Source organism: Lissotriton helveticus, chromosome 6, assembly GCF_964261635.1.
Source record: "Lissotriton helveticus chromosome 6, aLisHel1.1, whole genome shotgun sequence".
NCBI lineage: Eukaryota > Metazoa > Chordata > Amphibia > Caudata > Salamandridae > Lissotriton > Lissotriton helveticus.
In genome coordinates, this window is record NC_136067.1 from 1,378,131,047 (window position 1) to 1,378,156,749 (window position 25,703).

The 25,703-nt window shown below is 46.2% G+C and overlaps 1 protein-coding gene across 1 annotated transcript in view; it reads right to left on the bottom strand.

Moving 5' to 3' along the window:
* LOC144761746 (sodium-dependent glucose transporter 1-like) overlaps positions 1-25,703 on the bottom strand; it is a 408,550-nt gene that overhangs the window by 44,798 nt on the left and 338,049 nt on the right. Inside the window, exon 3 of the mRNA XM_078646994.1 lies at positions 12,328-12,444. Within this exon, the coding sequence (XP_078503120.1) occupies positions 12,328-12,444 (117 nt within the window). The remainder of the gene's footprint in view (positions 1-12,327; positions 12,445-25,703) is intronic.

Genomic DNA, 25,703 nt, shown 5'->3' on the forward strand with positions numbered 1-25,703 from the left:
CTGGACATTGATTTATTATTCGTAGTGTTTGCACTTTGAGTTATGAATCGCATTCCCTTACCTGTTTACACTCCCCCCTCAGGGGGAGCTTTCGACTGCTCATCCACAGCTAAAACTGAGAGTCAAGTGCAGAAGGGGTACTTGGCCCAGTTCCACCAGATCCATAGTAGACCGGGGACATTAGGAGTAAAAGGCCTCAACCATCCGGGTTGGGGCCAGTTACACCTACAATCACTGAGGCCCTCTGAAAGGGGTTCTGAAAGCCTGTGTTACCCACAAACAAAACTAACCTCCTTTCAGGGTCTCAACCGGTGTAATCTCACCCCCATCTTAGTGAGGCGAGGTGGAGGCTAGACAGTAAGGAGGGTAATGGACTGACCAAGGGAAAGGAAAGCTCTGAGGACTAATTGTCTGGGAAGACACATGTGTAAGGCAGACGGACACACAACCTTTGCAACTCACTTAATTGTTTTGCCTAGGTAACAGCCATAAGATAAACTGTTTTAAATGTCAGTAATCTCAACTATCAATCTGTGGAGGGGCTCATAATGAGAACCAATAAAAGAGGTCAGCCTATGGTTTTGATTTTATTGTGGCAAAACAAATGGGTTTGGTGGAAACAGATTTTTCAATCCAGTCAAAAACCGAGTGATGGGAGATCTGAACTTAGGTGGTTGGTCTAGAAGTTTGAAAAAATCTGACAAGGATGCAATGTATCCTTTGACCGGGCCCACGGCAAATCCCTGCTGGACTAGTGGGCAAACTGAAGGACCGATCTCCATGCCATGTCCGGGTAAATCTATTCTACATTCCCAAGTAGACCATCTTGGTAGAGTGGGTCAACAAGCAGACAATATCACATCAAACACCTTTGGTGTCAGCTGAAAGGAAAACTGGTGCCCCCGCTTAATCTCCAGGTGTGAAGGTGGGGGCTCTAGAGATGGCGACTAGGATATGAGGTTTACCCTCAGTGAAAGAAGTAGGGGACACCAGAAGGTCTGCGTACCACAGCCTTCTAGGCTAGTCCGGAGCTACAGAAACAATTTAAGCTCAGTGTTGGCAGATCTTCCTCAGTACCCAAGGAATCAAGAGTATGGGACAAAACATGCAGTGAAGTGGAACACTCCATCTCAAGCAAATCATATCCTCCAAGGCTCCCGGCAGCAGAAACCAGAGTGCACAGAGAAGGAGCATAGTCTCAAGTGGAGATCCATCAGAGGGGTGCCCCACAGGGCAACTATGTGGTGTACCCCTCCGGATGGAGATACCACTAATTGTCAACAAGATGAAACTGACTTAGACTGCTGGTCCTGGTGTTCAGACAGCTGCCAGATGGTTGGCAACTAGTAATAGTCCTTGCTGGTGTGCCCAGAGTATTGGCACTTCCCAACAGAGAAGCCAGGACCCCATTCCTCCCTGCTTGTTGCTGTACCACATCACAGTTGTATTGTCTGTCAAAATCTGGATCCAGAAACCATGAAGAGATACAGGAATTTTAAGATCCCTGAGCTCCTGAGATCGGCCATAACAACTGTGATCACCATTGTGAAGAAAGTGGTCATTAAAGTCAAGTTTGGAGGACTGCAAACTGGTAGTGAGTGGACCTGCTGAGCAAATGAAGATCGGCATTAGGAAATACATGTCCTCCAAGTCGAAAGACACCATCTAGTCTTCAGCTCTGAGTGCCCGAAGAACGTGAACCAGCAGCTTTAACTTTTCTTTGCATATGTAACAATTCAAGGGGCTGCAATATTTTCTGCTCTAGAACAAACCCCACTATTCCTCCTCCTACTGGATCCGCAGAAGATCTTCTAAGTGAAGGGGCAGTTAGGTAGGGATCAAGTGCGGGGGAAGATGGGGGAAGTGTAGGGACACTGGTGGAAGGGTAGGATACCCCCTTTCTACAATCTGAAGGGCCCAATGGTCTAATGTTACAGCCCTACAGACTGGAGGATACCAGTTCTCCCAGAGGATGCCCTTGCTGTTTCAAGGGGAAACTAAAACTGCCTTCCAGGTGGCGCTAAGAGAAAGAAAAGGATTGGTGGGTCTGATAGGCCCTACTTTTTCCCCTGCCTCTGTCCTGCCATAGCAGTGGGTTCTGTTTTTCAGAGTGCAAGAAGCTCATGGATCTGAGCCAGACATGCCAATGCAAGAGGAGCCCATGGCCTTGTCCATTTAGGACCACCTCAAAACACTCTTTAAGGTGATTTGGTAAACCGGTGAAAACGATTGCTGCATATCCCGAAAAGCAAGCATATATCTGCCTAAGAGATAGGCAGCATTAAGGAAGCCAGGTTACTGAACGGAAACATTTTCCTACAGCTTCTAGCTTTTTGATTTTCTGTCAGGAATTTGAGAAAGGAAAGCTGATGGATTTTCTTTCGTTCAGGAAGATGCCTGCACCACTAGACTTCTGTAGAGGGATAGACTGTCAGGAATAGTGGACCACCTGGAGTTGGCCTTTATCTCCTTGCCACCTCGTGGTTCACTCGAGACTGAGTTGGGCTTCTCCCTCACACCACAGATCACAGGCACAAATATGGTGACAATCACATAGAGATGCTGCAACATGCACCTCCAGACAACAAATGGCATCAGATTTCACGCGAAACATACAGACCAGGTCAGCCTTGGAGTGGAACAGCCACAACCATTCAAGCGCTGCGAGGCCTTCGGGTATGTACGCGCTATATAAATATAATTTTTCATTTCATTTCATTTCACCTCTCCCTGGTTTCAATACTGCCTCATTAAAAGGCTGTAGAGGTTCTACCGAAGTGAATGCAGGTTGAAGGACTTCTGTAGTAGAGTTTGATTTAGATTCTCCAGAAGAGGTAATTCCAAAACAGCAGCCGCCTTCCTAAAGACAATATGAAAAGGTCAGTTCTGTGGAGACTTGCCCTGAGACCTGAGAGTCAATGTCCAGTGAAGTATCTAGCTCACCAGTGTTTTAGATTAGGTGGTCTGCAATGTCTGAAGAATGGGGTGGTAGCAAAGTAGCAGCCTCATAGCAGTCATCTGTGCCATAAGGCATCCCTTCTGGCATCTCCTTGGGATCTGAATCAGACCCAAATTGTTCGCGCAAGGTCTGCCAGTGGTAATGGCGGGTGGAGGCATGTTCCTTTCTGTATCTTTCTTCTTTCATAATTCTCTATGCCTCTCTTCTGGACCTCAAAAGTATTTCTGCAGTGCCCAGTGCTGGCTGTATCATGGATGACAGAAGCGGCATCGGCAATGGTGTTGGTAGCGATTCCCACAGCGGAAGCGATATCGGGAACAGCAAAGGACCTACTGGTGAGGTTCTCAGCGCTGTGATGAAAGAGGATAGAACCGAAGGTGTTCCAAATAAAACAAAGGTAAGCTTGTGGTGGGGGAGGACCCACCAGCAGAAACCTAAGTGGAGCATCTGCTGGTCCAATGGGGCTCTTTGGTGCACCTGCGGGGGCAGATACGCCCCAATATCTCCATCATTACATGGAAAAAAAGAGCCGAATCGGCCGCTGGAAATAAGGACAGCTCTGCTATGGAGAGAACAGAGGCAGGGATGGGACTGACAAAGGCCCTGGAGCTAACAACGACAGCACTGCTGGGGATTGGTTAGTAAGGAAGAGTTATATCCACCTCTGGTGGAATCAGAGTGGGCAGAGGGAGTTTGCACTCAATCAGCGTTCAAGGAAACCACCACCAGGTCTCTTATGCTTCTTCAATTTTACTCTGGAGGACCTGGTGGAAAGAAAAGAAAGAGAGGAGGCCGTGGAATGCGAACAACGTTAAGAAAGACAATCGTTGAGGGCCATAAAAAATGTGGCCTTGTGTTCCTGAAATGGCTTAGGCTTTCATACTGGGACTCTGCTCCCGTGACTTTGAGTCTTGCCTTGAACCCAAACACCGGAAACAAACTTTATGGGGGTCAGTGACAAACATTTGACCATCACAATAGGGCTTCAACCCTGAACTCCTGGGAAGGGACATCCCTGAAACACTAAACTGAAATAATTTTAGAGAGAATTCTCTGTGGAGAAACACCAGAAATTGGGAGGACAGATGCACCGGATCTGCAACCAAGGCTGCAGAAAAACACAAAATTAAATTGATGCACTCACCGCTGGTGGATGTATTATTGCTCAAGTGATGTCACAGTGAATTTATTTCAGGAACTGAGAAAGAGCCAACTTGACCACAATGTCCAGTCTGGCACCTGGGGACCTTCAAAAGGTGAGGAATTTGCAAGTATTTGTATCCATCAGAAAAAAACTATTTAAAACAATTTTAAACAGCAATGCTGCAGCACAGAATTTGAACATGTACTATGCTAAGCAGTGCTTAATATAGACTTTGCATACAAAACAAGGAGAGGGCAAAATAGTTATATCCGTTTTAGAACTATTTCTAAGAAGTACTTCAAGCCAACTGCAAGCAGAGACAATGCAAGGCCACTAGGCTACTCCCTCAGAAACATGGCTGTTTTAAAGTGTTCAGAGTGTGAAGTCGATCAGCCAACCGAATAAACAAACTCAAGCCAGATGGATAGCTACAGCTAATCTGTTGCAAACCAAAAGCAACCTATTTGTAGGTACTGGACACTTCAGGCAATCCCAAAGCCCACCCCAACAAGGGTACTCACCTCACCTTGCTCTGTTACTCCTCACACCATTTACAGATTTCCAGTGCTGCACCAGACTCAGTCTGGGAGGCCTGTTAAATCTGCTCAGCTGTACAGTCGCAAGCTGCACAGAGTGCGCTTTCTCCCCCAATGTAGCCTTCCTACTCTAAAGGCAAAAAGTATTACTTCATTATTTTGTAAATTCCACACTTGTTAACACTGTCTGGCCATTGGTTACACTCCATTAGTACTAGTTTAACACCCAAATATAGCAATAAGCAACAGAAAGCTGATCAGTCAACTTTTGCACAGGGCTCTCTGCTGCCCAGCAACATCTTGCTGCGTTTTTTGTTTGTGCTAGAATCTTTTTTTTCTTAAAATCAACAGATTATGCAGCAGATGAGGGATTGCGAGGAAAATGTGCAAATCTTTAATTATGCAAAAAACACAGCAGCCGTATAATTGCATGATTCCAATGGCCCTTTGCATAGGGTTCAGGATGTTCTGACTATTGTAGCTGAGCACACACCTCATCGGGGAGGGTATCCAGGCGCTACCTAAGAAGGCGACTGAGTTGGCAGTTTTAGGTCTAGATAAAAATCTAGATTTTCAGTTTCTTGCAGGATTCAAGAACTGAAGAGGTGGCTCTGATGTGTAGAGTGAGGTCGTTCCAGGCCCAGGGTGCGAGGTACAAGATGGTGCGGCTGCCAGCCATGGTTCTACGGATACCAGGAGTGTAATCGAGCAGGGGGCAAACATACGCTTCTGTAGGGGAATGGAATGCTAGGTTTTGTAGACGTGGGTGAGGAGCTGGAAGAGTACATGTTTGTGGACAGGGAGCTAGTGGAGCTCTTTGAGGTGCGAGGTGAGGTGATGTGTGTGCAGGGAGGAAACCTGAGTGTGATTCAGGCTGCTGCATTGTGTATGACCTGAAGTCTTCTGGTCAATTGGGCGGTGGTGCCAACAGAGTATGTTGCTGTAGCCCAATATGCTGACGATGACGGCTGCGGTGACAGTTCTGCATGTGTTTATTGGGAGCCATCTAAACACTTTCTGAGTATTTGTAGGGTGAAGAAACAGAATGAGGCCACCAAGTTGGCTTGGCTGGTTATCAAGAGATGGTTGTCCATCACTATGCCCCGGATCTTGGCTTGATTAGCCAGGCAGTGTGTTGGTACCACATCTGCTGGCCACCAGGTAGAATTTCATTGCGAAATGTTCTTGAGGAAGAGTACTACTTCTGCTTAGTCTGCGTTGATTTTCGGACATTTGGTCTTCATCCAGCTGGCGACTTCAGATAAGCATTAAGTGAAGTTCTGATTGTTGGATGTTTTATTGAAAAGCCAAAGTATGAGCTGGGTGTCATCTGCATAGGAAATTATGTTTATTTTATGGGATCAGATTATGTTGGTGAATGGTGCCATGTAGGCCTTGATCAGCAGAGAGCCCTTTGGGAACTCCCCAGATGAGGTTGGCGGCGGCTAAGGTGTAGGAGAACCGAGACTGGGTGTGTCTGATGTCAGAAAAAAGCACACCATTGCAAGTTTACTGTCCTGTTCATTATGTCTCTTGTCACAGGGATACGTTTTTAATCATGTGAAACCCTTTTCCGTGTTACGTAAAAAAGACTCCAATGGCATCAAGTGTATGGCATTTGGACATAAACATCTTGTATCTAATTCCCAGGTTAGCTTTCCCTTGAAAGAAATGGCCAATAATTAATCCACAGAATTTTGTAGGTTTATTTATATTTAGTTTCCTTCTTTTTTTTGGTTCACAAACGTTTGAAACTCCAGGAATAATGCACGTGTTCATTTCCATGCTGAAATGTGCGCTCAAGTACTTTCTCACGTTGCAAGCACGCTTTGATAAATGTGACCGGCAACGTCTGACAGCAAGCTTTAAATAAGGGCCAGGCTAAGAACTCCCCACTTGACTTAATTGAATCTGGACTTGAGTGGAATTCATTTTTGGCGCCCGGCACGAACAACAGAGTCATTAGCGCAAGATCCACAGGATTGAAGCATCTAAGGAAGAAGTCGGCTCCAGCGTGGGACTTCAAAGGATGAAGACGGCTCAGCGCGGAACTTCAAAGGGAAAAGACAGCTCCAGTGCGGGACATCACAAACCTTCACAGCTAAGTCCGAGAACTCTGAAAGGATTACGGGAGCCTCTGAAAAGCTTTTTGTTTTCCTTTTATTTAGTTTTGATCACGTTTAACCCATGACATTCTGGAAAGGTTAAATAGGCCTTCGGACAAGTTTTGTCTAAATGAAAGATATCGCAGCAGATATTATAAGAAAAGCATCACAGCAGACATTGTATTATCTAATTTATTGTGCCAGACTCTAGTATTGTATTTACAAAATAAGTGTGTCTATCATCTTTTACGAACAATTGTTAACTGGTTAATTCAAAGATGATTTTCACAAGTAACTAATTACAGATCCTGTGTCAGAAAAGATCCATAATTAATAACTGTATACAAGGTAAAGTGCAACTCAAAATAAGACATTTATTTTTTTAGGTTGGCACAGCCCATGTGATACTTATAAGATACTTTATCTTTGTCTTTTAGCAGTGAAGATATTTGTAAATCATTTGCACAGGATATGTTCATAGAACTCCGGAAACCGGTTCTAACAATTTAAGATCACATAGAAAACCGAGCATTACCAAACAGGTGAATAGAAAGAAATAATTAAAAGTTTTAGAAGGTAGAAAACTTAAATATCAGATAAGGAACTCCTGAAGTAATTTGTTTATTCCTATTTCTACAGTCAGAAGTAGACGATTCAGCACACACCTTCTTGGCGGGTCCAGACAGCAGAATCAGACTGGATCTCTTCTCTCTCTCTGTTTCTCGTCCCATAACCCCTTCCCTCCTTCCATATTTGCCAGGTTCATTATTACACCAATCAGTGTAATCTGAGAAATATACAGTGGGGGTTGGGGTACATTCATCGTCCCTGTCGACTTCCTGGATTTCAGGTGAGTGGTGAGATCAAACCAACATCCGGGTAGGAAGGAGCAAATCCATCAAGCAGAGGTGCCCTCTTATGCCAGCTTCGGGCGGCGCTGAATGAGTATTGAGTAGGAGACAACATCGGAGGCAGCAGACAGGTCGAGTACATTGGGAGCTACAGTGGCTCCTCTGTCCATGATCAGTTAGGATGTCATCTGTGGCAGCAATTAATGTGGTTGCGGTGCTGTGGTTGGGCCCAAATTCAGATTGGGAGGGTTTGAGGAGGTGGTTGTTCAGGTGGTTGGCCATTCGCTTTTTGTTGACTTTCTTTAGGACTTTGGCAGGTTAGGGCAGTAAGGAGATTGTGGCTAGTTAGCTCAAGTTTTAGGGTCTGCAAAAAGGGGGGAGTATGGTGGCGTATTTCCAAGTGTCCAGGAAGGTGGCTGTGTTGATGGAGTCATTGAGTACTCCAAGTTGAGTCAAGGTTGTGCCTTTGTGATCAAGTCCTTTGTTAAAGAAGATGCGTGGGATCCGAAGGAGCTAATGAGTGAACAGATCACAGTCACTGAGGTTACTCCCATGGGGATGGGCAAAGGAGGTTATGTTGGTTTCCAGGGTGCTTGTCTTGTTGGGCTGGAGGACTACAATGGTGGATACATCCAGCTTGGGGCAAAATGGTTTTAGATGTTGCTGATCGTGTGGCGGAAATAGTGGGAGAGCTCGGTACAGAGGTCCTGAAGAATGGGTGATTGTCGATCAGGCAGTGGATGTGGTGCAAACCTTTAGGATGGCAAAGGTTCTTTGGAATAGTTTGTGCTATTTTCAATGCCTTCGGTCATTGCTGCCCACTTGGTGGATCAGATTTGCTGGTGGGGGAACCTGAGGGCTTACTTGCATGTGCTTATATTGGTGTGCCTGGATCTGTGCACTCAAACCTGGTCTGTCTTTTACTGAGGAATATGCATTTCTAGTTTGACCCTTTGTCAGACAAATGATCTTATCATCCACAAAACTGATATTCAACACCTTGAATTAAATGACTACATTTTAACAGACTGTGCTTTGTGAGGTAAACTGAAAAGCAGGAGGCAATATTAAAAACGGAGGAACTAAAGATAATTAAGTTGCTGCAGTTTTTAGTGACCTACTATTCACTTACATTAAAAGAGACCTGCTCAATGGATGCCGTTACCACAGTGTCTTTTGGTCTTGTCACCTAGGATACTCCTCATACATTCCCCCCCCAGTAGTATGAATGAGACCAGCAGGAAACACACCTTGTCAAAACAAAAAAAAATACTAGCAACACCATGAGAGTATCAAACAATGATGCAAGAGGCATCCATATCAACAATATGCTGGAAAAATAGCAAGCACTGATACTGTAAGCTAGGTATCTAGTGTTTGTCTTTTTGGATGAAAACAGTTGAGAGCCATGGATACCGATTAGCAAAAGATGAAGGTGTACCAGATTTTAACTGTCCATCTAGTGGGTAAGTATAAATATAGTAGTGCAGAACAAACAGAACTAGTGTTCCTAAATAGGAATCGTAGTATTTTGACAACTTCACTAGATTCCTGCTATCCACCTCTCTTCCAACAGAACATCCCCACTCGCCTGTGTCAGATTTAATAGGACCTGTGAGTCTATCATCTACATACACAATCATAGCTATGTGCAAGAATACTCAGCAGCATTTTTTCTTTTATTCTAAGACAGCTATTTTCACTAAACACTCAGAGATCACAACTTCTAGGCAGTTCAATGCCAGTTTTACATGTTTATATTGTCACCTATGGTCCGGGGGTCCTGTCCCTCTCTGATTAAGTGCACTATGACAGCTACAGGACAGCTTCACTTGTGGCTCAGTTATTCTACTAGTGCGGCTTCTGGTTCACTTCTTCACAATGCAAAATGTTGCTATTTCTGAGAACTATTGGGGTTTGTGTGGCTCTCTAAACCTGACCCTAGTTTGTTTATACTGAAGGATTCATGTTGCAGTAAAGTAAACATAATTACAGATCAATGTTTTTTTTCAATTAATTAATCTGTCAGTCACAACATTCAGCTATTAGCAGCAAGTTGCATGCAGCACCATGAAATATTACACGCAGCACCCTGAAATGTTGCTCACCAGATGGTCTGTCTTTTGGGCGTTTCTTTTGTAAGTGCAACACTTTAAAGGTACCTATTTTAGGAGGGGGTAATAAGTCTTTTCTTACTGGTTGTTCTGATTGTCTCCTCACCAGACATTTGGTAGACAAGGAAAGAGTATGGCTAAAGGTCCATGATTTCAGGTTACTGGAACTCACAGAACCCTGTTGAAAGCCTCTGTAATGAGGATTCACGCAATCTTAAACAGGAGCTTTGAGTTTTATGCTCTATACACATACAAAGCTAAGTGCACAAGTTGGCAAGTGATAGCAAATGAACTGCAAATTCGTATAGGAGAGGAAGTGTCTCAGCTATCCCTGCTATCCAACTAAATCAAGGGTCTTCCACACCACCCACAGTCTAGATTACATGCCTGCTTGTTTCAACTGGAGCAACTGAGTTCAGTACTTAGGCAGGGGCACTCCACAGTATACTGCAGGCAATCTGGGAAGAGGTATTCATAGCCTGACTGACTCTGCTAGCACCTCACATAGGCGGACTTCAGGCCAGCCAATATGCTAAGCCAACGAGGCCCAACAAATCAAAGAAGAGTAAACTTGCATGCATTGTGCTAAGTGGGGGATTACTGGCAGTGAAACTGTGCATATTTGGCAAGATTCTGGGAATTTGCAAAGCGTGCAAACAAGGAATTATGGAAAAATGTAAGGTATAGTAATTGGAGATTTTTAGCAAACAGTGAAAATTTACTAACCGGGGCATCATTGAAACCGCAAGTATGCAAATTAGTCAAGAATGTTTCGGGATTTCAGACTTACGGTCTCAGGAGTCTACTTCTCGAGGTATCTGGGTTTTCAAGATGTGAGTGTCCAAAAAACTACTTTAAAAACACAGCTTTCAATTGTTGAGTTTATTAGTAGCCAATGAAGTTTTATTAGTGCTAGAGTAATATGACACTGTCAGGGCAAAGCTACTACAGCTCCAGCAGCACGATTCTGTCTCTACTGTAATCTTGAAAGAATATTTTAGAGAAAATGAGTTGCAGTAAACTAGGTGAGAATCAACCGTATATCTCTGCATTACTGCCCTTTCTTTTGCATAAAAAACAAGAGTAGATCAAAAAGATTTTTCAGTGAAAATTACAAATCCTGATTAGATGATCATAATGCTATTCCATGTCTATTTTTGAACCAAAGGGTAGGCCAAGCATTTGGACCTCATGAGGCAAGCCCATCTGCAGATCTTCCACCTGCATTAATTCATAATTATTCTAGTTTGCAATCAAATGTTTTCAACCAAGCATTAGTAGTTTTTATCATCCTCATTTAGAGCCAGCCCATCATTTGTGATCCAGCTCCCCAACATTTGAATAATTTCATTTAGTGTAAGGACGTCTTCACTAGGTTATTACAGAGTGGTATAAAAACTTGAGTTATCATTGGTGTATATGTGAAGGTGGCTTATCTGAGCTGGCATGGTGAGCAAAGAATGATGGACTAGAACACTACCTGAGCAATTCCTCCCATTACATTTTGTGTGTTTTTGGGAATAAGACAATATAATAAAAAATAAATCAAAGAAGCACCAGCTCTTTGGCCGTCGCTAATCAAAGATGAACTATGTGCCAAGGAGTGGTAGAAACTGTGTGGTATATTAAGACTTGAAGGTAAAGAAAACGTTTACATTGGATACAGTTCCCTAGAAAACACTGCTTGCAGCTAAGTTACCAAATCGCTGTATACCACACTCTAAAGTGGGTACAATTGTAGCCTATTTCCTAATGGGATGACATATTTTATTAGTAGGTTAACCACAACAAAATGATTTTATACGGGTGCACTTTATACAGGTGGATCCACACAACTGAGTGGTTTGTCCTCTGAATCGCCCGGATTCAGACCAACACCTTCTTCCTTGGTTCTGTTGTCACAGATGTGCAGTAAATCCTCACAAATGTACTTTTTGTATTACTAACAGAATCACCTGTTGCATTACTGCTGATATGCTGCTGCTGTGGCCTGAAAATAACTTATTTTTTAAATTAACATTTACAGTCTGTCTTTGTCTTCTGAAGGTTTCCATACACTTTAAACCCAAACAGTGGCCTGCTGCTGAAAGGCACATTAAAGACAACTCTTTAAAGCATGCATGAACAGCAGTACTGTATCCAGAGTCATGGTGCTGTATTATCTATCAGAGACTGTATGGTGGAATGCCCATCTGCATCCAAGTCAGTTTCAATGAATTTGACAGATGCTATAGGGAACAGCTTAGGACTCATGGATTTGTTAGTCTGTCAGAAGATTCATCAATACAGACATCTAAATCACTCTCCAGTGGGAAACATCCTTAACCACGAAGGCTTTACTACGTGTTACGTTTACAACGGTATATTTACCACGTAAACGTCTTTGCAATGTATTCTCTCATAGTACTGATCTGCTCTACTCCCACCAGTATGTATTGTCATGGTGACAAAGGTTTAGCAAAGTTTAGCAAATCATACATTCCTCTCCAGTATGACCTGGACGTTTCTTGGACTGTGGCTGCAGCTGTGGCCATACTCAACACTGAGTGATATATTAGCGAGGGAGACTGAGGTGCACATAAAAAGGTGAAAAGGAAGAAATACGTTTGTTTGACAACCTGTATCTAAGATTCCCATGGTCATCCCAACAACGAACATCATAGCCGTCAGTAGTAAAGCTTTTGTACACCATGGAATAACATAAAGGCCAAGGGATGTTGTCAGCATTGCCAAACCTACAAGAAAACAAAATCAGTATGTATTAAAACAAAAGCAATTCTACATGTTGGCAACTCTGCATAATGTTCTTTGTCTAAGTCAACATTTTTTTGGAATGCATATAAAAACGTGGTAAGAATTAGAAGAATCATAGTCCTAGGAAAGCAAACATTAAAAAAATCTGCATAAGTCAAATATGGAAACAGTTGCTAATAACTGATGTAAGGACCTACTGTTGAATACATGATTTAGAAAAAAAGCCCAAACTACTGCAATCCTAGAAGGAAAACTCGACGAGAATAAGACTTCATCAGCATTCAGAATTCAACCTCCAACCAACTAAAGAGGCCTTGGGCATGGCATAGCAAAACAAAGAAATTCCATGCAGAACCCCGAAGGAAGACAAGGGGTTCAGAGGCTCCCTAAGATTCGAGAAAACATGTTACTTGTTCTGCCTACGTCCTCCAAAAAAGTGGAGATGTTTGGCACAGGTATGAAGGTTGACCTGAGATCCATCTTATATATCACATTTAAATCATTCAAGGAGTGCACACACAATTGAAACTGCAATTCATCTGTTTACATGTTTGATGTATGATGGGATTGTTACCTTGGCATCACGTTGTAGTTCTCATCATAGGTTTGTGACTGCAAACACCTTTGATAGACCTCCAATTGGGATGTAGTGTGCAGGTGATACACCAAGGTATCATTGCGTATACTCTCTGGGTGATGATTATGCAGAGTACCCAGCCTGAGGGTTAACCAGGCTCAGTCCATTCTATAGGGGGACAGAAAAGTGTTTTCTTAAGAGTTTACCATGTATGAAGTGAAAGCCTTCTTCAAGGGGGCTTGTCTGGTTCCTCAGATGTGGGCTAAGGGCATTCCAAAGCTGCAAGTCCTGTGGTAGATGGTTCTACCCCTGTACTTCGTATGATGCCTTTAAGCGAGCTTAGGCACCAGGAACGTATTGCCACATCAGCCTACAAAAAGTTATTGCTCAACTACTGAACATTCACATTGCTTAAGTTGCCGACTTATGTTAACAATGTGATGCATGCGCTCAATCATTAAAAAGGTATTGTAGGAGGGTCTCTGTGTACAAAGCGCAGAGGATAAGAAATACATGTCCTGTGCTGCAGCTAAATAAAGTCTCCAACTTGCACATTACATAGCCTGGAGCAGGCTACGCATTACTACTGCAAGTACACATGCACAGGGGAACTGGTCACTTTATTGTCATGGTGACAAAGGTTTAGCAAAGTTAGAAATAAGGTTGGTGTCCGTCCAGCATTAATAAGATAGCATGCATGCATTTATGGATTACATTATTAATTACTATGTAGAGCAGCACTAAATATTTGCTGCCCCTTTTAATGACACTGCTTAAAGGTCCAAGTGACCGTCCCCCAGATGCATCAAGCATCCATTTTGCGATTCCTTATTAGCGAAAAATAAGGACTCGCTAATAAGGAATAGCAAAATGCTATGCAAAAATACTCGCTCAAAAAATAGCGATTTCTTAAAATTTCTTAATTGAGACTCGCAAATTGCAAGTCGCAATTAAGGAATACCTCCCCAATCATTCGTATGGGCCTAGAGGCCCATCGAATGAATGGGAAGACATTCTCAATTTGCGAATCGCAATTAGCGAATCCAAAATTGAGAAAGCAATTTCAAGGGTGCAGGGGTGTCCAAAGGACACCCTGTTGCATCCCTGAAATTGATCTGTGCACATATGTTGCGCACACACATGCCCTTAGGGCATGTGTGTGCACTACATGAAACTTTGAAAAATGCACAAAAGTGCATTTTTCAAAGTTTTTGCAAATTACCATAAAGTTGAATTTCATGGTAATTTGCTACTCCTATTAGCGAAATCGCTAATTTTTTAACTTTGATGCAATGCATTTAAGGAATCTCAATTTGAGATTCCTTAAATGCAAGTAATCGCAATTTAGCAAATTCTTAATTTGCGATTTTTGCATTTGGGATGATGCATCCCGAATGCAAAAATACCGGTCGCAAAGGGGCAGATTCTGAGAATCTGCCCCTTTGCGAGCGGATTTTACCTTGATGCATCTGGGCCTATATGTACGCCGGCACTGGTGGGAGTAGCGCAGATCAGTACTATGAGAGAATACATTGCAAACAAAGGTGTTTGGAATAGCAGCTGCTTTATAGGCATAGGAGGAAAGGCATGCAAGACAGACTGATACAATTCATCAAACAAGAACTTTGTCCTGGCATCTCTTCTCGTCTTCAAAAACCGTGGCTGGAAAAACACTGCTTGTAAGATGCTGCTAAAAGCTGGAGTGTGCAGAAGGACGTACGTCCAGAGTGCTCACCGTGCCCAGGACAAGGTGCTATGCCACAGCAAGATGGGCATACAGCTACACAGATGGCGCTTTTAGATTAATGCCACCAGCAGAATGACAATTCAGCGAAATCCTGGTTCCCCAAGCAGTCTGTCAGACATGCAGTAGATATCTGAATAGCCGATTCCCTACCCCTCTTTAAGGTCCATTCGCAAAGCATTTAGGGCTACTGTTGCAACTGACTCGGTTACTTACCGGTAATGTTCATTACTCCGAGTCATAGTCTCCCTCGTCACAGTAACCATGGAGCACCCAGTGATCCGGAAACAGCATTCACCCAATCAAAAAGGTCCTCACCCAAGATGGTTGCCCGGCAGGAAGTACCTGCCACCTGACCTATAAGGGTGGGACCTAGACAGGAAACATCCTGAAATATAAAGCAAAATCCATTGTTCGTCCCCCCACCAGCAAGGGCGGGCTGGAGGGAATAAGACTGTGACGAGGGAGACTATGACTCGGAGTAATGAACATTACCGGTAAGTAACCGAGTCATTACCTACCTCGTACGTCTCCCTCGTCACAGTAACCACGGAGCGCATACCCAAGTGAAAGAGGAACAAAGAACAGACACCAAGATGCCAGAATTGTTTTTTTTTTTAATCAATGCAGACAAGAAACACAATTAGTGGACAGCCGCAATGACAGCCGAACAAAAATCCCCAGAAAAAACGCCCCCATCCTCAACCGATATTGGGAAACAAAAGTGTGAGGGGAGGACCAGGTAGCAGCAGCACAAAGATCCTTAAGGGAATCCCCTTTGAATGAAACCCAGGAGGAAGCCAAACCCCGGGTAGATCGACCCTGAAAAACCGGGGTAAGGGACACACCTGAATGGCGGTAGGCCAGGGAGACAGTAGTAATGCACCCAACGGGAAAGAGTGGCCGTGGTAGGGCGATGACCCTGCCAGGCAACACCAAAGGTAACAAACAAAAAATCCACCTGGCCAAAGGAGGCAGTACGCTCCAGGTAGATCGCCGGAGCCCTGTTCAAATCCAGGGAATGGAGCCGAATTTCCTCATCAGTAGAAGGGGAAGGGAAAAAGGCAGGAAGGACAATATCCTGAGACAAATGAAAAGCTGAGGAAACCTTGGGAAGAAATAAATCAGGACGAAGGACCACTTTGTCAGGAAAAAAACTTAAGAAGGGAGGATGACAAAGCAAGGCCCCAAGTTCCCCCAAACGACGGCCAGAAGTAATGACTACCAGAAAGCAAACCTTCAGGGTCAGAAACTCCAGAGAGACCGAAGTCAAAGGCTCAAAGGGAGAACCCTGCAAGGCATGAAGGACCAAGGGAAGATCCCAGGGAGGGACAGGAGCAGAAACGACAGGCCACTGAAGAAAGAAACTGCACAGAAGGAGCGAAGCCAAGGTCTCAAAGGGAACGAGAGAGGACCCCTAGAGAGCCTTCATGGTGGACCACTGGCTGTTGGTGCTTTTGGTGGCTCTCCTTTGGCCTCGCCAGTCTTGGTATCCCCTCCTTCTTCATCCGGCGGTTGCTCCTCCCTTTAGGCCTCTGACTTCGGTCTCTCTGGAGTTTCTGACCCTGAAGGTTTGCTTTCTGGTAGCCATTACTTCTGGCTGTTGTTTCGGGGAACTTGGGGCCTGGCTTTGTCAGGGTTAGGCTCTGGAGGGCGGCTTGGTGGCCTCCTCAGTGTGCCTCCGTTGTGTACATGAGGCGGGGACTCTGTGACACACCATATGGCACTGCTCAGCGCTCGCACGATTTTGGAGGGGAGTTCTGGCTTGTCTCTCTGAGGTATTGGGATGGGAACTTCCTAGGTCGCTGAAGCTTGTCCTCCTTCATGTGATGGAAGCGATCAGGGGGAATATCTATAAGCGATATCTCATGCTCCTAGGTTTCATGTTAGCGAAGCGGGATATAGCTAGAGCCTGAAAGGCGGTGGTTGCCCCCTCCGTTTCAATTTGGAAGAATGGACTGGACTTCTGTATGGGCCTTGAACTCCCCATCTTTGAGGCTAGAGGGTGCCCCCGGAAACACTATAAGATCTGGAGGGGCTGGGCGGATTATCGGGGGCTTGAGCTGGAGCCGCCGCGGGGGGGGGGGGGCTGGGGCCGAGGCCCTGAGTAGCCTGTTGGCCTCTCCCGTACCTTACGTTCCTTACCTGTGCTGTTCGCAGTTCCTTGGTGGGAAATGGTATTGTGAAAGTCAAGCTCTTGTGTAGATCAATGGCAGTTCGGGTCTGTGATATATTGTTCCGGAATAAGGGGACGATACGTTGGGGGGAGGGGAGGGAATGGGGGTATGTTGGTGGTTATGCAGGGGTTGATTTTATTTGTATTGCCTTTCATATTCTTTTGTTTATAAATGTGCAAAATTGTCAAGGTCAATTTTTGTATCTTATATGCCACAGTTGTCTCTGGGACTCAGGGATCTGCGTGGTATGTGCCTGTGTAAAAAAAAAAAAAAAAAAAACTACCACTCTACTTTCAGTGCAGAGGGAGCCATCAATAACTATTGACATGAGGTTGGCACTAAGCAGCTTACAGCGCCATCTTTTTGAAGACTCTGTGATGGATAAGCCTGAAACCCATTTTTAGGTCTCGCCTGAGCCAGCGCATGCGTTGATCTGGCGAGACATTTAGTGAGTGAGCTTTAGAAATCCCACTCCCATTTTGCCTGTGGCCTAAAGCTTGCGGTTACGCGCACGGACACGCCCACACCCGCCTTCTGGCTTTCCTCGTGGCACCCTTACAGCGCGCGATCAGGCGCCATCTGGCTTTCCTCTCGCTTGCTCTCCCAAGCCCCTCACTACGCCCCTCCCCCACCATAGAGCGAGTCTCATGGCCGCACATCTTGTTTTTTATGGCTGTCTGCCTGTTTGCTTTTCATTTGGTTTTCTTTTCGTGACCCTACTTTATTTTGACTCCAAACTGATTGCTATTCAAAAAGGTTTGGCGGAGTTCTAAGCATGACTCACCTATGTGCGCCTCGGGGACTGGCCTGTGTGCGTGTATCTATCTGTGTGGAGGACTGCACGTCTGCGCGCAATCGCGATCACTTTCACTTTTTTACGGCCGCGTGGCCATGTCACTTTCAGGGCAGCTAGGCCAATGCTTGTTCTTTTTTACAGCTGATTAAGGGGGAATTTGCTCATGGAAGCGGCCGGCAGGGTCCATGCAGCACGGACTCGGCACTGATTGCTTTTCGAAAAGATTTGGCGGAGTTCCAAGCATGACTCACCTATGTGCGCCTCGGGGACTGGCCTGTGTGCATGTAACTATCTGTGTGCAGGATTGCACGCCTGCGCAGGATGTACAAACGTCTTCCTGAATTACTGTGTGTAAGTATACAAGTCTGTGTGTCTGGATGTGTCTCCTTGTCTATGTATGCACGCCTCCCTCTGCTACCGTTTCCCTGTGCTTGAGTGTGAGTGTGTATATGTGTGTGTCTCTAAGGGATATGTATGTATTCGTGTTTGTGAATGTGGGCCTATAGCTGCCCCTCTGTATGCACACATATGACTAGGTGTCAATGCAAGTGGGCATATGTCTATGTTTATATTTGTATGTATTCTCCTATATTACTGAGCATAGTGCCTATGTATGTGACTGTTCCTACCTGAGCATGTATCTGTGCCTAAATGTGCATTTATCAGTATTTAGATATGTACATGTCTGTATATGTGTGCTATATGTTTGCACCGTGTGAATATCAGCATTAATTATTCACTCTTGCACATTTGGAGGGAGTTCTTTACCACTGTAACTAGCAAACCCACAGCATCACTCATCATCACACAGGATCAACACAGCATCACTCAGCGAAACCACAGCATCATTCAGAGCCAGCACTGCATCACTCAGCGCAACTGCAGCATCACTCAACGCCACCACCGCATCACGCAACGCCGCCACAGCATCACTCAGCGCAACCAGAGCATTACTCAGCACAACCACAGCATCAGTCATCGCCACAACAGCATCACTCAGCACCACCACAACAACATTCAGCGCCACCACAGCATCACTCAGCACAACCACAGCATCACTCAGCACCACCACAGCATTACTCAGCACACAAAAATATCGCTCAGGGCCACAACAGCATCACTCAGTGCCACCACAGCATCGCTCTACGCAACCACAGCAACTCAGCACCGCCACAGCATCACTCTGCACCACCACAGCATCACTCACCAACAGCACAGCATCACACAGCATCACCACAGCATCACTCAGCGCAACGACAGCATCATTCAGAGCCACCACAGCATCACTCAGCACCACCACAGCATAACTCAGTGACACCACATCATCACTCAGGGCCAACAATGAATCACTCAACAACACCACAGGATCACTCAGCACCACCACAGCATCACTCAGGGACACAACAATTTCACTCAGCGCCACCCCAGCATCAGTCACACCACCACAGGTTCACTCAGCACCACCACAGCATCACTAAGGGCCAGCACAGCATCACTCAGCACCACTACAGCATCAGTCAGCACCACCACATCATCACTCAGCTCTACCACAGCATCACTCAGGGCCACTACAGCACACTCACCTTCACCACAACATCACTTTGCACCACCACAGCATCACTCAGGAACACCACAGCATCACTCAGTACCACCACAGCATCACTCAGCAGTGTCACGGCATGAAACAGCATCACCACAGCATCAGTCAGCACCACCAGAGCATCACTCAGGGCCACCACAGCATCACTCAGGGCCAGCACAGGGTCACTCAACGGCACCACAGCATCAGTCAGCACCACCACAGCATCACTCAGCACTACCACAGCATCACTCAGGAACACCACAGCATCACTCAGTACCACCACAGCATCACTATGCGCTACCATAGAATCACTCTGCAGTGCCACAGCATCAATCGGCGTCACCACAGCATCAGTCTGCACCACAACAGCATCACTCAGGGCCACCACAGCATCACTCAGGGCCAGCACAGCATCACTCAACGCCACCGCTGCATAACTCAGGGCCAGCACAGCATCACTCAACGATACCACAGCATCACTCTTCTTACACTTTTTAATTACAACTTCTCAGCATGCTGCACAGCAACCACACTTCTCTACAGCACAGCTTAAAAACGTTGGTAAAGTCAATAGCTCTACCTAAACACTTATAAGGCCCCCCAATGCATAGCCAATGGGTCTCGCCTTTGGGACATTATAAGTGTTTAGTTATCCAGCACAATATCCTTCATTAAACAACATCAAGTGTTGCATGGCTCATCACTTATAAGGTCCCAAAAGCTAGACCTATTAGCTATGCTAATGCTTGTTTAATGGCTGTGCTGGAAAGGGAGAGTTTACATTTACTAAAAAAGAGCCTGCCCCACTTGAAAGAATACAAATTGGCACTGGCATAAATGAAAGGTTTATATTTTTTTCTAGTTTAGCATTTTTTTATTGGGGTTTTACAGTACAGGTTTCCGTTTGAGACCAGCAATAATGCATTTTAATAAACATTTGCGAGTATTTGAATATCATGTACAGTTACAAAGTTTGTGATGTCATCATATGTCTAGCCCATTAGGTAGGTTATCTTACAGTAGTACAGGTGTCATCTCCTTGCTAGTCTCGCCTTATGTTGGTATGGTCTGCTGTGTCTGATTAGGTGAGTAACTCGGGGCGGAAGTTGGTGTGTCGCCCTCTCCTCTATCCTTGTATGATGTACCCATTAGGATACCTGAACATCTTCTCTATCGGATTAGGTCGGTATCGGAACTGCCAAGGGGGAGAACAGAACTGTGGAACTGTGGGGGGGAAATTGGGTGGGGGGGATGCGCAAAGCATATGAGGTGTGCGTTTGTGTCAGCTTGTGATGTGACTAGCTACAATTTGGTTGGTCTGTGCTATTGAGTATGTGGGGGGAGGGAGAACTCGGTTGCAGTAATGGGTGAGAACCCTTCGGGTACGTTCCAGGTGTGCCGTCTGTCATGAGTGTCTTGACGTTACGCAGTGGTGGCTGGTGTTTGCACCACGGGGATAGGAGCGGAGTTTGGGGTGGGGGCTGCGAGGCTTCAGGTGTTTCTCCCTCTGCTGTCTCTTGTGTGAATTGGAATAGCAACTGTGCCCATTCCATGGATACAGGATGTTTACGTGTTCCTTTCACTTCCTCCTCCCTTAGAGTCTCTTCTTCCACTGCCCCCCATTTTCTCATTACGCCCACCCAGGCTGCATCCGTGGGCCCAGTTGGGGCTCGCCAATGCATGGCTATGCCCCTCTTTGTGAGGAGAATAGCTAGGGATGCAAAGCGCCATTGTAGTTTTTCAGACTATCTTTTGCGGAGGATTCCCAGAGCGCATGTTTCCCATGTGGATATGTTCAGGAGATTGACTGTCACACGGAGTGTCTGGTGTACCCTATCCCAGTATTTTTGTATTATGTGGCAATCCCAGAACATATGTCTAAAGTTCGACTCTGGAGTTTGACAGCGGGGGCACGCGAATTGTGTGTCGGGATAGAAACGGTGTAATTATTATTATTTTTTTTGGTTCGTAAGAGGTTTATTAACATTTGTCATCAATACAGCTATTGCGCCTACAACCCGGAGGCCGGCTACTCTTTCAGTCATGTGTTATTGAATATGTCACACAGCTATTTAGCCGACAACCAGCGGTCCGGCAGCATCAATATCAGAGTACGTACACGTGTGAGTAAACATCGGTTCTAAGCATCAATACCTCTTACTTTTGTATTTTATAAACATAACTGTAACTCTTGATTCAGTATTGTGAAGAACATCATACAGCTCTGCTCTGCGCACGTGACTTGCTCTCCCTGCGGTCCCGTCTGTCATTAAAATAGGTAGTCCCTCCCAGGATTCCACCCCATTGTGTACCTCTCCTAGGAACCCCCTAAGGCCACAACATTCACCTTCATTCATCCAGGTCCTCCTCGTCTGAACTGTCGGTGTCATCTTCATCCAGCGGGTCGCATATGTCTCCCCGGTATTTATTCCAGGGTGTCCATATTGCATTCCATTTACGCGGGTTGGCTCTCTGTTTGTACACCGCTCTTTCTGTCACCATAATCATATCCATGTTGTTACACCACTGGCCCAGTGTAGGTGTGTCTGGCGCCCCCCACTTTTGTGCTATATCCCGTTTCGCTACCATGTATCCCACTGTCGTCCACAATTTCCCGTGGCGTGTGAGGTCCGTCGGTCCCCAGATATGTAACAGGGCCGAACGGGGGTCTGGTATCAGTGTCGTTTCTAGCGTCTGTGAGATGGTGCGAACTATACGTCTCCAATATTCCGCAATGTTAGGGCACTCCCAGAGTGTATGTAGGAAGGTACCCTCCCCACCACACCCCCTCAGGCAGTGCGGGCTGTCTGCCCTGTGCAATTTGCACAAGGTCGTCCTTGTGAAGTATATTCGGTGTAGGACCTTCAATTGGACTAGACGGAACCTCGCCGATATGCCCGCCTCCCTGGGGGAGGCTAGTGCCTCATTCCAGTCAGTTTCATCCATGTCACCCAGTTCTCCTACCCACTTCTCTCGCAATTTGAGTAAGGGGTCCGGCAAATTGTGCAGTAACTTACGGTATGTGAGGGATGTGGCGCCCACCTGCATGTACCCTGTTAGCAGTCTGTCCTCCAACGGTGAGGACTCCGGAACTGTGGTTCCCGCTGGTATTGCTGCCATAAGTGCATGACGAATTTGGATGTAGCGATATGTTTCGTTTGGGCCCAGTTGGTAGGTCTGTTGGAGTTGTGGAAATGGGACACCCGCCGCCCACATATCTCCCACCGTTGATATTCCTATGGTGTCCCATGCATTGAAACCTTTGGATTGTCTCAGGCTTCCGAGCGCCCTAGTGTCCCACAACGGCGTCATCTGTGTTATAACTCCCCTCCATTTAAGCTTCGCCTGTGCGCTGTGCCAGAGAGTCACTGTGTGCTTGGTCTGGCCCATTAGCCTATTTGCCTTCCCCCTATGATACAGCGGTGCGAGCAAGCCCGGTACTCCTAGTTGATGTCTGTCCGCCAAATACGCCGGGTCGCCCTGCGGGGCATGTAACCAGTTAATAATGACTTTCAATTGCGCCGCCCAATAGTACAGTTGCATGTGAGGCAGAAGAAACGGTGTAATTTATCTGGCGCGAGGTATGCTCGGTGAAGGCCATTGAACTGTATATTTTTGAAGTGTGCATTCCTGGAGACCTTTTTCAGATATTCTAGTGCTTGTTCCCGTTCTTTATCGTGGAATGCCCGACCCACGTCGTCTTCCCATTTCTGTCGCAACCCGTCTAGGGAAGTGTTAGTCAGCTCCCGGATTGCCCTGTAATGCCAAGTAACTAAGTGTCTGCCTATCCCCATCCGCAGAAGTGTGTGCAGCACTGGGTGCGTCTGAGGTTCCCCGTCTCGAAGATACCAGTTTTGGCAGCCGCTATCTAAAAGTTGCCTGTGCAGTAGGAATTGTCCTGGCGTGGGGTCATACCACTCGACCATTTGGGCATATGTCCTCAGTTGTCCATCGTGGAACAGAGACTCTACCTCGTCACGTCGTGGTCAGCCCAAACCTGGAGGGCTCCTGTAGTGTAGTATTTGTCTTTCCGGGGGAGTCCTACTAAGGGGAGTAATGGGGAAAATAGGGGCTGTCCTTTTGACATGCGGTGTATCCGTAACATACATTTGCGGGCCAGGGATACCGCCAGACGCGTTTGTGCGCAGTGGTTTGGTACCTGGCATTAACATTATCCTGATGGCTGGGAGGGGTATTCAGCCTTCATCGGTAATTGTTTGCCCTATATGTCTTTCCGCTGTCCAGTGAGACAGCCATTGGATTTGTGCCGCTAGGAAGTATGCCTCAAAGGATGGAGCTCTCAGCCCTCTGCGTGTCGTGGGTAAGTATAATGTGCACAAAGCTACTCTATGGTGGCCGTCTCCCCATATCAAGGCTATGAGTAGTGTGTCTAACTCCCGAAAGAAGGAGCGTGGCGGTATCACTGGGAAATTTGTGAAGTGATAGAGCAGTCTAGGAACCATGATCATTTTGGGTATGTCTACGCGTCCGATGGCAGTGTTTTCCAGAAGTTCACCGCCGCGCGTAGTCCCGCCAATGTTTTACGCTGATTCCCCTTGTAGAGGTCTTCGGGGGAATGGTATACCCGCACTCCTAGATATTGAGGGGCTACGGTACTCCATGTGATTTTCTGGGTGCCCACTGTGATGTCCATGGGTGCTAGATGAGGACTAGTGGGAAAATCGTAGATTTGTCCCAGTTGACTTTGAGACCCGAGGTCCCTTCGAAGTCCTGCAGCATTGCCCCTATCAAGGTGAGGTCATCTGTGGCGTCCCGAACGTAAATCAGAAGATCATCGGTGTACAGCGATACGCAGTGCATCGTGTCTGCTATTGGGATACCCCACGCCTTCCCCTCCCGCCGTAACCGTATGGCCAAGGGCTCTACTGCTAGAGTAAATAGGAGGAGGGAGAGGGGGCACCCCTGCCTGGTCCCTCGTTCCACCAGGAACGAGGCAGATATAAGTTTGCCGATTCTTACCCTGGAGGTGAGACCCTTATAGAGGAGTTGTGTGTACGCCAGTAGAGTGGGGCAGACATTTATTTTCTGGAGGACCGCGAACAGATGTGGCAATGTTAGTGTGTCGAAGGCCTTTTCGAGGTCTAGGATTAGGCACGCCGCACGCGGGAACCGGTCTTTTACCCTGTCTTGGATGTGAAACAATCTGCGTAGATTTTGCGAGGTGTTACGCTGTGGGACAAAGCCACATTGGTCTGGGTGTACCATTGCTGGAAGGATTTGACTGCAACGGTCAGCTAATATTTTCCCCAGGATTTTACAGTCTGCATTTAATAGCGTCATTAGTCTAGTCTATATGAGGCTGGAAGCGTGGGGTCTCTATGGCTTCGGAAACATCATCAGGATCGACTCCCGGAGCGAGCCCGGGAGTTCACCTCTGGTCAGTGCATCTTCATACATGGATGCCATTCGGGGTGCTAGTTGGGTTGCGAAGGTGCTATAATACTCGAGCGGGAAACCGTCCATACCGGGTGCTTTGTTTCTCGCTAATGTTCTAATCGCCTGAGTTATGCCCGAGGGCATGATCTTCACCTCCAATTCCTTCTTGTCTGCGGGTGGGATTCCGGGCATGGGCGATGGGCCGAGAAACGGAGTCAGCTCTTGGTGTGTCGCCTGTGTTGGGGCTCGGTAGATTTCTGCATAGTACTCATGAAATATGTGCATTAAGTCTACTTGCGAGTGCTTAGGGTTACCCGCCTAGTCTGTCAGTTCTGTGATCGGATTTACAACTGTGTCCTGTTTGGCTAGCCAGACCAGGAGTGTCCATGCTCTATTACCCTCCCGATGTACTCTGGTTGCATATGTGCGAAAGTTATATTTGCGGAGGTCGCGCATGGTTTCTGTATGGGATGTTTTAGCTTCTGTGATTTGCGCCAGAGTGGCTTTCCCTTGGTCCATGTCTTTTGACAAGCCCGCCAGTTTAGCCTCTGTATTTTGCAGTGCACTTTCCGGCATTCTCCGCACTTCTACTACTTGTTGGATGCAGTGTCCACTGGTGCTGACCTTAAACGTGTCCCATTCTATTAATCTGGAGGACGCCGTGCCGGTATTAAGTATAAAGTGTTCTTGGATGTGGTCCCCATAAATTTGACGAACCGCCTGATCAGGCATGCACTCTCATGGTAGTTTCCACGTCGGGACGGGGGGTTGGGGCGGTCTCCATCTAAGGGTCACTGTGTGTGCATCATGATCTGACACAACTCTGCCTAGGTAGTCTGTGTGTTGCACCTTAGGTAGGAGGGCTGCGGAGCAAAGAAATCTATAGAGCCTGACTTGTAAGTCGTGCGGGATGGAGTGAAAGGAGTAGATTTTAGTGGTTGGGTTCCGTGCTCTCCAGGGGCTAGAT